The following is a 13,403-nucleotide window of genomic DNA, read 5'->3' as shown; positions in this document are numbered from 1 at the left end:
TGCTACATGGGTCATCAACATGTAAATTGAAGTCACCAGATATTAGTAAGTGACCAGTGGATTCAGCAATAATTTGTTCCAGCTAGAAGCACTGAGAATTCTTCAAGGAATAGCACACATGAGGAGTAGAGACATTTATCCTTAACACTAAACTTAAGGGAAAAAAGTTAGGACGTACATTGGAGCCCTTGTGAAAAAAACAAATTATGTTTTAAATTAAAAAACATGAAATAATAATAATCGGAACTGAAATGACATAAACTGAATATAATTAAATGCTAGCGGACGTATTTTTTTCAACACTTTAAATCTCACGAAAACAGTTTTTTTTCCTTTTTATTGTAATTTCATTTCAAATCTTCATTCATTATTTCCTCTTTACTTTTTGTATGCATCAGACGGTATGCTTTCTAAACTATTAGCGAGAAAAAAGCATAGAGTGCTCCAAACTGAAATAGTAGCCGAAGTGTGCTGCATTATCATATCACCAGCTGCGGGGGAAAAAAGCCAAAACAAAGCGGTCATTGGCATATAATGTTTAAACCGACGTTCTGTCATCATGATTACTGTGTAGGGTTATTAATTTCGTTGGCAAACCACGGTCCTCAGGTTATCAAGTCATTGAAGCTGGCTAAAGAACAAAAAACGTCTATATTCATATCAAATATGCTGGTTTGACTGAATGGCTAAAGGTGTTTTCCACATAGAAACAATATCCGAAGAAGATTATTGCATAAAAACAAGGCAATATTTTTGACCTCGCTAGGGAATATTGGCAGAGTTATTATTCCTCGCAAATTTAGCTACTTAACAGAGAGTGCAAATGTCTTCATCAATATCAGCGTCCTTTATCTTCGTGGTCATCTACACACTGGAAGCAATCATCATCATCGTTGGAAACATCTTTACTATCTTTGTCTTCTGGACCCAGAGACCACATCTAAAGCGAGCGTGTTTTATTTTGATTAACCTCGCCGTTGCCGATTTACTTGTAGGTAGTACAGTGCTAACCGTATTAATAGGAACTGCTATTTCACAAAACATCACAGACGGGTACAAGATGTTAAGGACAAGCCAATCATATCCCTTCGTGGCATTTGTAGTTCTATCTTCAACTACGTCCGTTTATTTTCTCGCGCTTGTCTCACTGGAACGTGCTTTCGCTGTCTTATGGCCAATCCGTCATCGCATCGCGAACAGTCGAGTTTACATCCATAGCATAGTTGTTGTGTGGACCGTTGGACTGTGTTTCTTTGCTCTGACCCTGCTTTCCTTCCATTATTCGGAGGTGAAAAAGAGATACATTTTTATCTCTACTGACGCTTGTCTTCTTATTTCTCTTTTGGTTATCTGTGGAAGTTATCTTAAAATACACAATCGATTACGTGCACCATCACCCGAGCTTGATATCCATATCAATCAATTAAGGAAACGTGATCTTCGACTTTCAAAAACGCTTTTTATCGCAATCGCTTCATCGCTTGTGTTTTGGATGCCTGCGTTTGTTGTCTACTCAACGAGAGAGTTGTGCCCGCAGTGCATTCCTGATAGCTTTGTGCCGTACGTGTATGCGTTACATCTAACAAATTCTATGATGAATCCTCTCGTGTACAGTTTCAGAATGCGAATTTTCAGAGACGTTTTAAAGGCATTGTGCAGGAAAAGACGACAGAACATGCATATGGAACTAATAGCTGTTTAGCAAAAGAGACTGGGAAATGATTTGGAAGGTTCTTTTACTCCCAACAAGCATGAGGATGGTTCACCGACTATTCAATCGACTTCTGGCCATAATTAAGAAATAAAGCGAAAGCAAATATATTCATGCAGACAATGTATACGGCAGGCATATACACAGTTCAAAGACCACAAAGGCTTTATATTTGTCGTTTTTAAGTCGCCTTTATGAATACTTTGGGTGTGTTCTGACGTGCTGCTATCATATTTGAAATATCAGCCCAAGCGTTTTGCATATTGTGTTGGCTTAGATCGATGTGATACATTTCGCTAATTGCTGGTTAAACTTTCAGACAAGGGTCGTTTAAGGCTTACATGCCTTTTGTAAGTTTTAATAGGCGTCTGCATAATTGATATTTTAAAAACTTTAAACCTTTTATTTTATTCTTTTCTGGTACTAGTAGATACAGATATAGACATTGCTCGGAAGAACTTCCAAGGAATTATCTTCCATCTTATCTTCGCAACCTTATTAGTATAAAATCGAATTCATTACATAATCTTAGGTCTACTGGTAAGCTCTTATTGGACTATCCCAGGGGAAAGATGCTTACAACATTGGGAGCAAGATCATTTTCAGCAGCAGCTCCGAAACTCTGGAATGGCCTACCTGTGGAGCTTCGTCAAGCAACATCACTTAACAGTTTTAAATCTCGACTTAAAACCTATCTTTTTAAGAAGTATTTTTATAGTTTGTAACTTAGTTTATTTTATTCTCACGGTAATGTATTTTCGTTTTCTCTTAAATATATGATTGTAAAGCGCTATTGATCAGCATATGTAAATACGCGCTATATAAATTGGCAAATTTTTATCATTATCATTTTAATGAGCTAAATCTGCAGTAACAGCCAAGAAGTGACATATAAAGATAATAAAGGTTGCAAAGACTGGAGAAAAGATCAGAACAGAAATAACAGAAGAAACTTTAAAGTACCTGCCAATTGTATTTTTTAGATTATAATCCTGCATACGGTACCAGCAAGAGAGAATGCTCTCTTGGTACCAGTTTATGAATATTAGCGGACCTTCACGCGAGCGCGAGTGGAGCGCCATAGCTAAGAAACTTTGGTGATCTATCTATCCCATCATTTACCGTCCGTCCGTCCGTCCGCCCGTCCGATCAAACCACACGGGAACCAATATGAAATGTCACACTTTCTGGTTAGATTGGGAGCTTGCAACCTGATATTGCACATCCATGTTGTGGTCAATCGACAGTTGTCAAAGCAGGGTATCGCTGACCAGTTTCACATGATCGCACCGCGGGCTCAGGTGTCGACCCATCGAGGTTGCGTTTTTTTTTTTTTTAAGTTATCCCCTGTTCATTTGATCGCAGGCTTAATTCTAAGTGGATCTCTTTGCAAAGGTTACAAGTTTATTGTTTGAAGTAAATTCTCAGTTTATTAACGGGTCGGAGCTTTACATGTACCAGGTGAAGTACAAAATGAAAAGTAATCTCCCATTCTCAATTATATAAATTTAACATGTCAATATATTTGAACTTCACTTTTACCTCTATAAAAGCCGCCAGAAGATATGACAGTTGAACATGTATAGACTGACATTTTTACGTTTGTTTTGAGATTCGGACACAGATGTCTAAATTCGAACATGATTGATTTTTGGACATTTTGAGCCTATTTTACAAGCATTTCAGCTGTTATGACATTATGGATTAGCAGAGTCTGACAACACCAGATACCAAGACAAAAAAATATTCATCAATCTGTATTTTCAACTTTTGATAAAGAACCATGTTTAAAGGTTAAAAACGTCCAAAGAGAGCGAACCTACTGCTTCACAAAATCGTGAAATTTTACCAACGTTTGTATCGTGGAGGAAACGAACTAATGATTCCCGCCATACAAAATTCGGTGACCTTGCAGAGTTATATCTTTGTTAGATTTCAACAAATCCCTTTTAAACCTGGCAATATTTTAATACAAGAATCAGCGATGTAAAAGAAACATAACGTTTCATGGCTTCTTGTCATCATTGCCAAAAGATAAAAAATAAAAAGGTTCGTGGAAATGTATACATGCATAGAAAAAAAAAGAGCGAAAAATGCATGCAAAATTTAAGGGTGAAAGTAGATAAAGAGTTTAGCCCGGATGGAATCCGCTTGAGTGTTTAGCGCCAGTAGTGTTAAACTTAGCAACGTTCCGGTTTTAATGCGTTCTTTTTAGCTGTGTCGGTGGATTTTTTCTAAATGGTCTCAGCAAGGGTCATTTATCATCAATCATGCCTAGAGATCAATCGAAAGCTTTTGTTGATGTTGTTGTAAATTAAAGAAATTTAAATTCCTCTGAGTTTTTTTTTTGTTTCTTTAATATTTGATATTCGATATCTTTTCAAGATCTGTAACTTTCATTAGGTAACCTATAGTCTTCTAACAATTTTTATGGAAATTCGTTGTTTTGACTTTTGACAGTCTGAAGTAATGCTATTTCGTCGGTTTGAAACATAAACGTTCTGAAACTTTCCCCAACAAACTGTGAACAATGAATTAATGAATTATACTCATTTTGCAGGATCGTTTCTTTTTTCTTGTTCTGAACGTGATCGAGGTGGTCTTTTAAGCTTATTTGTTCATCTTTTTCTTATATTTACGTCTGATTGACTGCGTAATTTCTAAAATACAAAAAACTGATAAAAGCCGATTAGCATGTCTGTCATCACCATTTTTTTCTCACGTAGCCTGATTCTATTTTGAAACAAAATATTGCACTTTGATTCTCTGTAGTCACGTTCAGTGTATAGCATAGAAATTAAACAAGCGATTCTTAGTTACAGAATCATATTCGGAGATTCAATGGAAACAAACTAATCTCCAACCTGTGATTACAATTTTAACCCTAAACAAACGAACACAAGTAAGCAGAATTTTGTCAAAATTCTTTTGATGACATTTTCATTTCATTCTAGCAATAATTTTTACATTACATCTGACCTTGAGGGCACCCTTATATACTGTAAAATCAACAGAACTGTCAGCCCCTCAGTTTATGGGTTTGAAGCAAACTTTACTTGCATTAACTTTTATTGCATACGTTTGTGATTATTGTGACGATCCAGGAAGCAACTGTGTCATTATTGGACACGCGTTGTTTAAAGTAAAGGGGCTTCCGAAGTAACTAGCGAGTATGATAAAATATATAGATTTAGCCAAGCCTAAAAGCGGAGCTCCCGATTTCATTACAATAATAATTACGATAATAATGATGTTAATGAAGATCGTTTTATTCACACTGGTGCACAATACGATATAACCTCGTTGTAAATATTGATACCCCCCCCCCCCCCCCCCAAGTCGGTATCGGGATGTAGCCGAACCCTCCTCCCGACAAAGGAGGAGTCAAAGAAAACTACAAAAAAAGTACCTCGTAGTTAGACAAGGTTTAAAGAGCAGGAAAGAAAAAGGTCTTAAAAGTTGAAACTAAAACTAAAACTCTATAACTTTGAAACAGCACAAGAAAAGATTAACTTATCCATGGTGAATTCACACAACAAAGTTATATATGATATAATAAATACATTAATTTCATATACTGGAAATGCAGAATGAATAAATAAATTCAGAGAAGATCATCACAGTTATAAATGCAACTTTGGCACTGTACCTAACGTACCTAACCATTCATATAGTCATTCTCCAATTTCCACAGCAGCTGGTCAATTAGCCTGGCAATTCCTCAGAGATTGTGGTGGGAAACAGTTAGATGTCATGTGACCTCGAACTAACTAACGAGAATGGTGCTGGGAAATATTTAGATTCTTGGGAAACAAAATTAACTGTTTCCCAAGGGCCAAGTCTTTAAGTGATTTGTGCTAATATTTTAAAAAAATTATAGCTGCATGGAAATTCATTAAACCTCTCTGGAATGTCAGTTGTTGGTCTTTCGCGGGTAATAGTGCACTGTTACCCTCTGATGTGAATGAGATTTGCAATGTTGCCTGCTTAGAGATTTGGCACCAAACACTTTCATTGTTAGATGTCAGGTGACATTGAAATAACCAATGAGTGTGCACATGGTTGGGAAGAAATTTCCAGCTATGATAACAAAGTTTCTTAATGTATCATTGTTGTTGGGGAGAAAAGGGAATAGACTGGATTGAAGTAAATAAAAATCTTGGCATTAGCTACCACGTAAAAACAACCTAAAAGCCTTTATTTTAGCTGATTCCCATATTCACTAATTTGGGTAAGTGCAGGTTCTTGCAGGCTTCTACACTATTGTAGTTCATTCAGTTTAGTTGTTCTCAAACGTCCCCCTAGCTTACTTACTATATTTATTTGTCTTGTCATCCTACTCTTAAAGAAGACAAGTTGCTGGACAAACAAGAGGGTTCCCGGTCCCCCGAGGCATTTTTGAAGATCTTTACAAGATCTCGCCCCGTATTAGCCGCTCAAAAAGGCGGGGGTATCATGAAGGGAGCACCTTCACTCGTGTCGCCGGGCTAAGAAAAAAATATGACCGCAATACCGTTTAAAAACTCCTTGGCTGTTCTTCAACTGGGCTGTTTCTTAATACCGTTACCATGGTACAGCCTGACAAACACGTACTCCATACAGTTTAAGTTAGCTCTTTAAATAGAGAAGGCCACACCAAAATAACTACTTCATCTTTTCTGTCACATGGGCTGAAAACAGAGTAACAATGCTATTAGTTGTGCATGACCACAAGATATAATGATGTTTCACTTGTTATGCATGACCACTAAGGTCCTCAGTCACCTAGACCGATTACAGCATAAGAGTCCTTTCATCTGTTATGCATGACCAGTAAGGTCCTCGGTCACCTAGACCGATTACAGCATAACATTCCCTTCATTTGTTATGCATGACCACTAAGGTCCTCAGTCACCTAGACCGATTACAGCACAACGGTCGTTTCATGTGTTATGCATGACCACTAAGGTCCTCAGTCACCTAGACTGATTACAGCATAACGGTCCTTTCATTAATTTGTTATGCATGACCACAAAGGTCCTCGGTCATCTAGACCAATTACAGCATAACGGTCCTTTTATTGTTTATGCATGACCACTAAGGTCCTCAGTCACCTAGACCGATTACAGCATAACAGGCCTCAGCCCTTCATTTGAAATGAAACATCACCACATCATTGGCTATTGTCAGGCTAATTATGAGTTAGCCAGATGGAGTATTCGAAAAACAGATTGATCAGACAACTATGATCCAACTAATTCAGCAATGTCTCAATGATAACTTTGTGATTGAGCCCAATCTACCAGTCTGAGAAAGGTTTCCTCCCTATATGCTGGTGCTAAAATCCTTCTTTGCCGACCCTGAGTTGCTAAGACATGCAGTCTCTCAATCTCCATGTCTCTAGCTCGTGTAGTTGGAGTGTCCACAGGTCTGAATCTGTCATTGTTTATGAGTACATCCTCATGAAAAGCAAAATCAGGATCTCTTCCTTCCCCACCCGCTGATTTTGCTCGCGACAATGCCACAAATAGAGCTCCTGGATTTCTAGCTTCAAAGCTATGATCTCCAGGGTGAACCACTACATACCTAAATGCTTCTCCGGCACCCACAGTCATCCCTTGGCACTTGTGGATTGTTGTTCCCCATGCCAGTCGCAATGGAACCTGCAGACGCTTGCATCGACATGCACATTCAGTAGAACGACTTACCGGTACAATTGGCACAACTGTCGGATCTCCATTCATGTACGGTGGCCCCCTATATCCTGGAAACCTCACCAGAACCACATCAGGTAGAGGAGCAGGATCATCAGTGGGTCTGCGGCCATCTTTGTACACAATATCTACGACTGTGCCTACTGCCCCATTGTACAAACCCCAGTCAGCCTTTAAGTTAACTACCAGCATGACTTTGCTGTCGCGGCAAAGATACAGTAGAGGTAACATTCCTCCCGCCTTATTACTGTCAGCCTTCATTGCATGTCTGCCATTGTCAACTGCCTTGATCTTTGCTACTGGGTGGTTTGGCTGTCTGTTATACTCAAGCAGCTTTGTTTTATTACGCTGCCATTCAAGACTGTGCGTGGGAAATACATACAGACCTTGCTCATCCATCCTAGCAAGGAGTTCTGGGCCATGTGACATGCGGAGATTGTGCCACTGAAACTGTTGTAGCCAATGGATTTGCTCAAGTGTTGTCGCATAATTTCTTAGTGACATCAACACATCTCTTAGCTGTTGTTCAGATTCATTCTGCCGTATAATCTGAGTAAGCTCAACAGCACTATCAAACATTGTCCAAACCAGACGACCATGGTTGGATGGTGCACTGCGACAATCTGAAATGTACACGGGGGTGTCACACACAGGAGGAAGCTGGACATCATCTCCCATAAACACTGCCACAGGAATCCCTCCCCACAACTCATCTGAATTGGCTCCTCTGTTGATCGCAAAAACGTGCATGCTGTTCCATCCAGCCCATTGTTGTGCGTCCAAACATTGATCGTTCATCACCAACCAAAACTTTCAGATTTTCGCACTTTTTCTGAATTTTCTCTAGTAAGGTACCTGAGGGTACGGTCAACTCATTGCAAGACCTTCCACCAGTTGGTACTCCTAGAAAGCTGTGAGCTGTACTGCCTTGAACGAGATAGGCAGCATTCCCTGTCGGAGTTATCACTTGTATTGCATTATTGGCCCCAAACACTTGCCGCACTAACTTCTGGAGACACTTGATGACATACGACTTTCCTGTGCCAGCAGTTCCGGATACAACAAGTCGCAGTGGATGGTAATATTCAGTGTTTTCAACAAAGTTGTACAGGGTGTGCAACACTAGACTCACTATAACTTTCTGATTCTCATTTAGAGACAATGGACTCACCTGAGGTAAATCAAGATCCGTACTTCCACTCTCCTGTTCCTCATCCGCCTTAATGCTTTCTTGAAGCCACTTTGTTGGGTCTTTTCCTTCAAGAAGAATAATACGGGTACCGCTCCAGTCATAATCCTCCCCGCCATCATCATAATCAAAGTCACGCTCTACACCCTCATATATTTGGTTCTGCCCTGCATATACATCCACCCAGTCTGGCTGTTCTTCTGCTTCAACAGCATCATCTTCCTCAACCTCTTCAAAAACAGGTTCTTGTGGGTGATCTGCATAACGCCGTGCCTTAGCAACTTGGGCTTTCACAAAAGCTTGACAGTCATCACTAGCAAGGAAGTCCTTAAAGCGATCAATCCAAGATTCAGCGTCCCCCTTCACTTCTTGGATGTCAAACCAGCTCGGCCAGTGTAACAGAAGCGTAGTCCTACAGTAATCTTCATTCAGTGGCCAGGTTGCGTGTGTAGAACCACCACTTACGACAGGCACATTACCATTCTTGGATGCAAAACGGTACCAGGAACAGTGCTCATCTTGTGATCGAGCAAGGTACTTATCCAATGGGGTGCTGCGAGTTGCGGTTTCACCATCACGTTCAAGTCTCCTTGACCCTGACATTGACAAGTAGGTAAATGGACGGCTACATCGCCAAAGTGCTAGCCCACTCAGCTCAAAGGATGCCTCTGGTCCACTGATATCTCGTCTTCCCACGGTCTTTATCAGCATCTTAGCACACATTGACTTGCCTGTCACTTGGTCTGCATCAGCTGCATCAACAGCATTCACCATGTCCCTAAAGAGGTCAGCAGTTGCACCAGTGGGTTCGCTATCCTTGCAAGCATATCCACACACGTAGTCAATTATGGCTATTATATCATCTGTGCTAGGATTGTCTGGGGGAGAGTTGGAAAGAATCAAGCTCACATCCCCGTTTGCTCTCCAAGACTGCATTTGATAACGAGAATGTTGAACCAGACGTGGATGATCACGAGGCATCTCAAGGCGGGGAGCTCCATTATGATCTTCCACAATTTCTGGGACACTGTGCAGTTTCTTTCCCGGGCGAAACTCACTCCCAAACTCCATCCTACATACACGTTCTCTTGGCTGTAATCCTGGCTCAGGATGACGAGGAGTCCTAAAGCAGTAATCAGAACAACTGTGCAGCCCAACTCGGTTCACTAAAAGCAAATGATCCTCCAGTATTGCATCTTGTGATGCAGCTATTTCCATAAGCATCTTCACCAGAGGATCCCTATCAGTTGATACGGGGTCAGCAGTACCCTCAGGTGGTGGCCAAAGGTCTTTTCTCGGCTGTCCCTCTTCATTACTACCAGCTGGGTGTAGTGCTGTCATGGCAAAGTTTTCATCCGCCCACTGGCTAAGTCTAGCTGCGTACTCTGTTTCGCTACAATTGTCCTCACGAGCTTCATGCAACAGCTGGTGTGGTTGCCTGTCATCTCTCCAGCTAAGTTGATGCTAGTGAATTTGACCCCTGGACTTGGCAAACTCATAACGGTACCAATAATCGGAGACACCAAACACTGGTTTCAGTACCTTCTCATGGTATGCCTGGGTACGTAGGTCAAAGTAGCTGACTACCACATGAGTGTTCTCTTGAACAGCCTTGAAACGGGCATTGCTGTCTTCAGCAAGGTTGACTTCTTCCCCCGTTGACTGCAAGATGTACTGTTCCAATAGTCGCCTTAGTGGGGGAAAAAAGAACTCTGCACAGCTTCCAGTCATAAAAAACGAAGGCAGCCCACCCTTCTCATTGACCATGAACTCAACCAAAGCACGAAGCTCTTTGCGTCTCTGATGCCAGTACTGAGCCGTGCCACGCAGATTTGCACCAAAATACAACAATTTATCTGCAAATGAAGTATCACCCCTCGCTAGTCGCTCCTGCAGGTCTGCAACAGTTATTTGTGGGTCACCTAGCTGCTGATCAACAAAGAACCTGCTCTGCTCCAGTGCACGCTTCCTCAAGATCATGTTGTGAACAACAAACTTCCATACTTTATGCCTAGCAAATCTTCCATCTTGATACCACAGTAAGTGCTCCGCCCAGTCGTGGAGTGAAGGACATGTTACTGGACGGTTTATGTGGAAATCACCCTTTCCATATGGAAACAAGCAAGGAAACGCCATGGTGAAAAAATAAGGCGTAGTAAATTCAGACACTGGTCTTGTATCTGTAGTCGGCCATGGGATTACTGGTCGTTGCACATCTCGTATTGCACCTTCTGCTTCGCCTTCCCTAGGTTCTGAAACAACTTCATTTATGGCCGCTTCAACTTGTGCTTGTACATTCACTCCTGGCTCAGGAAGAATAATTCCAGAGACTGTCACGTCATCAGTACCATCCGTTTCCCCGGCATCCAGTTGCTGTGGAGCAGGGCCTTGGTCATCCACGCGTTCTGTTTCAGAAAATTCCACAGTTCTCAAATTGGGCAACTCACCATCTTCAGGTAAATTCTGTAAGCGTGAGCCATCAATCACAATGTCACCATAAGCAAGGTTATTGTCCTTCAACCAGCAAAGGGCTCCTTCAACACGGTGTCTTCTAACCCTAAAGTCCTTATGAGTATCATCCTTTCCTTGCCTTCTTACCCGTATAATTTCTACCTCTGCTGGCAGACGTGGAAGAATAGTTGCTGGTTCTTGAACAGCCTGAGGGAATGCAATACAATATCCCTTTGAAGCAATCCCTCCATGCTTTAACATATGCACATGGTCAGTAGGTGCTAACCTTGCTATCAGCATCTGCTCAGCATCTGACATTCCAGACAGAATCTCCGGGACAGACATTGGGTCCATGTTGTTCTCTTCTGACCAAACCTTTGGTATCTTCTTATCTCGTCTGCAGCGAGTACACATGTTTCTTGTGCCCTTGCATTCCAGACGTCGTTCCTTGCAGACCTCGCAACAACTGAATGTGTAGGTCATTTGCTCCACTTCAAATGCACGTATAGCGCTATAGGCATTATCCTCAACCTGACTTGATCCTGCTAGAGGAGGTGGTGGTAAATCTCCGACAACTTCACGCAGCCTTCCTTCCTCATGAGATACTCTCCTTTGATTTCGCCGCCTTCTCCTCCTCTTGTCCTCTTCAGTTTCTGATGCACCATGCTGTGCAAACTCATACTGCACACCAACTGCCCTCGCTCTTGCAAGTAACTGGAGGTCTTCTTCATCGTTTCTGACAATATCGTCTGGGATAGGTTGCTGTGTTTCCATCAAGTTAATTGCGGGGGAAAGCTGGCTATTTTCCAACAGAGGATTCTCTCTTTCCAACTCTTCTCCTATAGAAATCATTACATATAATGTTACCTTAGCCAGTGTACAGGCTTTAATGAAGTTAAGCGAACATACAAGGCTTCAAAATTAATCAAAAAATTTACTGTTTACATTTTTCTTGTTGTCCTCTGAAAAATGAGCATTAAGGGAAAGTTTCCAAGTGAAGTTATAGAGGGTTAAGAGAACGAAAAGACGCTTATAGGCACAATGTTTTCCTGTACATGTGGACAGCCCATAATTGCAATCAAATTCCAATGTTCATGAAGCAAGAGATTTATGAAAATCATGTTGAGGTAATGATTATATTCCTACTGCAAGAAGAACAGTCACATTGCCATGGGACAATGTCACATTCGATAATTCGATAAGTAGGAAGGATAAAGGATAAGGATATGATAAGGATAAGTTTATCTATTCTGTACAAGAAGTTTAATCAAACTTGCAAAAAGAGACACATGCCAAACTGCAGAGTTCGAAAGAGACTTTTTTTACACAAAGGTGGAGATTTTATAGAAAAACTGTTAAAATTGAAAAAATTTCAATTGTTACATGTTTTATGTTTATGCCTGAAATTGGGCCAATATGGTAAGAAAAATTTTTTGGCTTCTACTTTCTACCGACTTGATGCCATTTGTGAATTGTCATCAAAATTTCACATTTGCCTTCGAAGCTTCACTTATTGGGCAAATCTTTATTTTTTGGACAATCTCTCAGCTACAAGCCGTTATTGACAGATATAGCAGCAAGCCAGAAAGGTGTTTTCTATTTTATAATCATCTGATTAATTTTTTACATCTCTAACATGTTGGGAAAGAAAGAAAAACAAAGATATGAAAGCTTAAAGTGAATTTAGTTTAGTTCTTTTTGTCAACAAGTTGAGGATTGCATGCTCTTCAAAATAACAGAAAATTATCCGGAAAAATGCTTTTGAACAAGAGAAAAAGAAGCCTGGCTAAATTTTAAATCTGGGTAAAGTGCTAATCGCCCTTCTAACAATTGGGCCCTGAAGCAGTTGAAGGATTTACTTTAGTGGACTGTTGGCAAAACCGACAAAAGCTGGCTTTGCTGCTGTGGATGGTGGAAGCTGAGGAAGTCATAGAAAGAAAAGGTAGAAGAACTAAGGCCCAGGCCCAGGTGTAAGAACAAGTTGTAAACTGTTATAAATTGCCTGACAATCGAAGACTCAAACTGTTATAGTCGGTTGCGTACTGTATGACTCGATCAATTTATTGCTTTGATGGCCCATTGCACTTTTTTTTCTCAATTTTCCATCCTGAAAGTTGCACAGAAATGGCTTATTTTACATGCTTTGTAGTATTGTTTCCCAAAGCTGACAGCTGAGTGCATTAAAAACTGTATTAAGTTTCTTAAGAAATGCATTAATATAATCCGTAAGTTTTGCTTATCTTTGATTCATCGCATATTTTAATTGATTTCTTTGTATTTTCCTCAACTGTCCTGAAAAGAGAGTCACTTTGTTGTCATCCTTTACATACATATATAACTTTATTTAACTTCGGATTTT

At 40.5% G+C, this 13,403-nt stretch overlaps 3 protein-coding genes across 3 annotated transcripts; all 3 read right to left on the bottom strand.

Annotated features, from left to right (window-relative positions):
* Positions 1 to 6,960: 6,960 nt before the first annotated feature.
* Positions 6,961 to 8,082, bottom strand: LOC140932173 (uncharacterized). Its single transcript, XM_073381816.1, has one exon. It carries the CDS (start codon positions 8,080 to 8,082, stop codon positions 6,961 to 6,963), a length of 1,122 nt encoding a protein of 373 aa, XP_073237917.1.
* A 31-nt stretch (positions 8,083 to 8,113) lies between these two features.
* Positions 8,114 to 10,285, bottom strand: LOC140932172 (uncharacterized). The gene has a single exon (XM_073381815.1). The coding sequence runs from the start codon at positions 9,932 to 9,934 to the stop codon at positions 8,114 to 8,116; it is 1,821 nt and encodes a 606-aa protein (XP_073237916.1). The 5' UTR covers positions 9,935 to 10,285.
* Positions 10,058 to 11,166, bottom strand: LOC140929637 (uncharacterized). Its single transcript, XM_073379379.1, has 2 exons — positions 10,241 to 11,166; positions 10,058 to 10,087 (listed from the first exon to the last, which is right to left on the bottom strand). Exons 1-2 carry the CDS (start codon positions 10,727 to 10,729, stop codon positions 10,058 to 10,060), a joined length of 519 nt encoding a protein of 172 aa, XP_073235480.1. The 5' UTR covers positions 10,730 to 11,166.
* Between the last annotated feature and the right edge of the window lie 2,237 nt (positions 11,167 to 13,403).

The sequence above is a fragment of the Porites lutea genome, chromosome 3 (assembly GCF_958299795.1).
Source record: "Porites lutea chromosome 3, jaPorLute2.1, whole genome shotgun sequence".
NCBI classification, from domain to species: domain Eukaryota; kingdom Metazoa; phylum Cnidaria; class Anthozoa; order Scleractinia; family Poritidae; genus Porites; species Porites lutea.
The sequence above is the reverse complement of the archived record's forward strand: the minus strand, read 5'-3'. Positions and strand labels throughout refer to the sequence as shown.

Bases quoted from the DNA above. Each gene is read 5' to 3' on its own strand.
- LOC140932173 (XM_073381816.1), bottom strand. From the start codon at position 8,082: ATGGGAGATGATGTCCAGCTTCCTCCTGTGTGTGACACCCCCGTGTAC.
- LOC140929637 (XM_073379379.1), bottom strand. From the start codon at position 10,729: ATGGCGTTTCCTTGCTTGTTTCCATATGGAAAGGGTGATTTCCACATA. The intron at 10,088-10,240 runs GTCAACCTTGCT...TACCGTTATGAG, and splicing joins TGCAGTCAACGGGGGAAGAA to TTTGCCAAGTCCAGGGGTCA.
- LOC140932172 (XM_073381815.1), bottom strand. From the start codon at position 9,934: ATGACAGCACTACACCCAGCTGGTAGTAATGAAGAGGGACAGCCGAGA.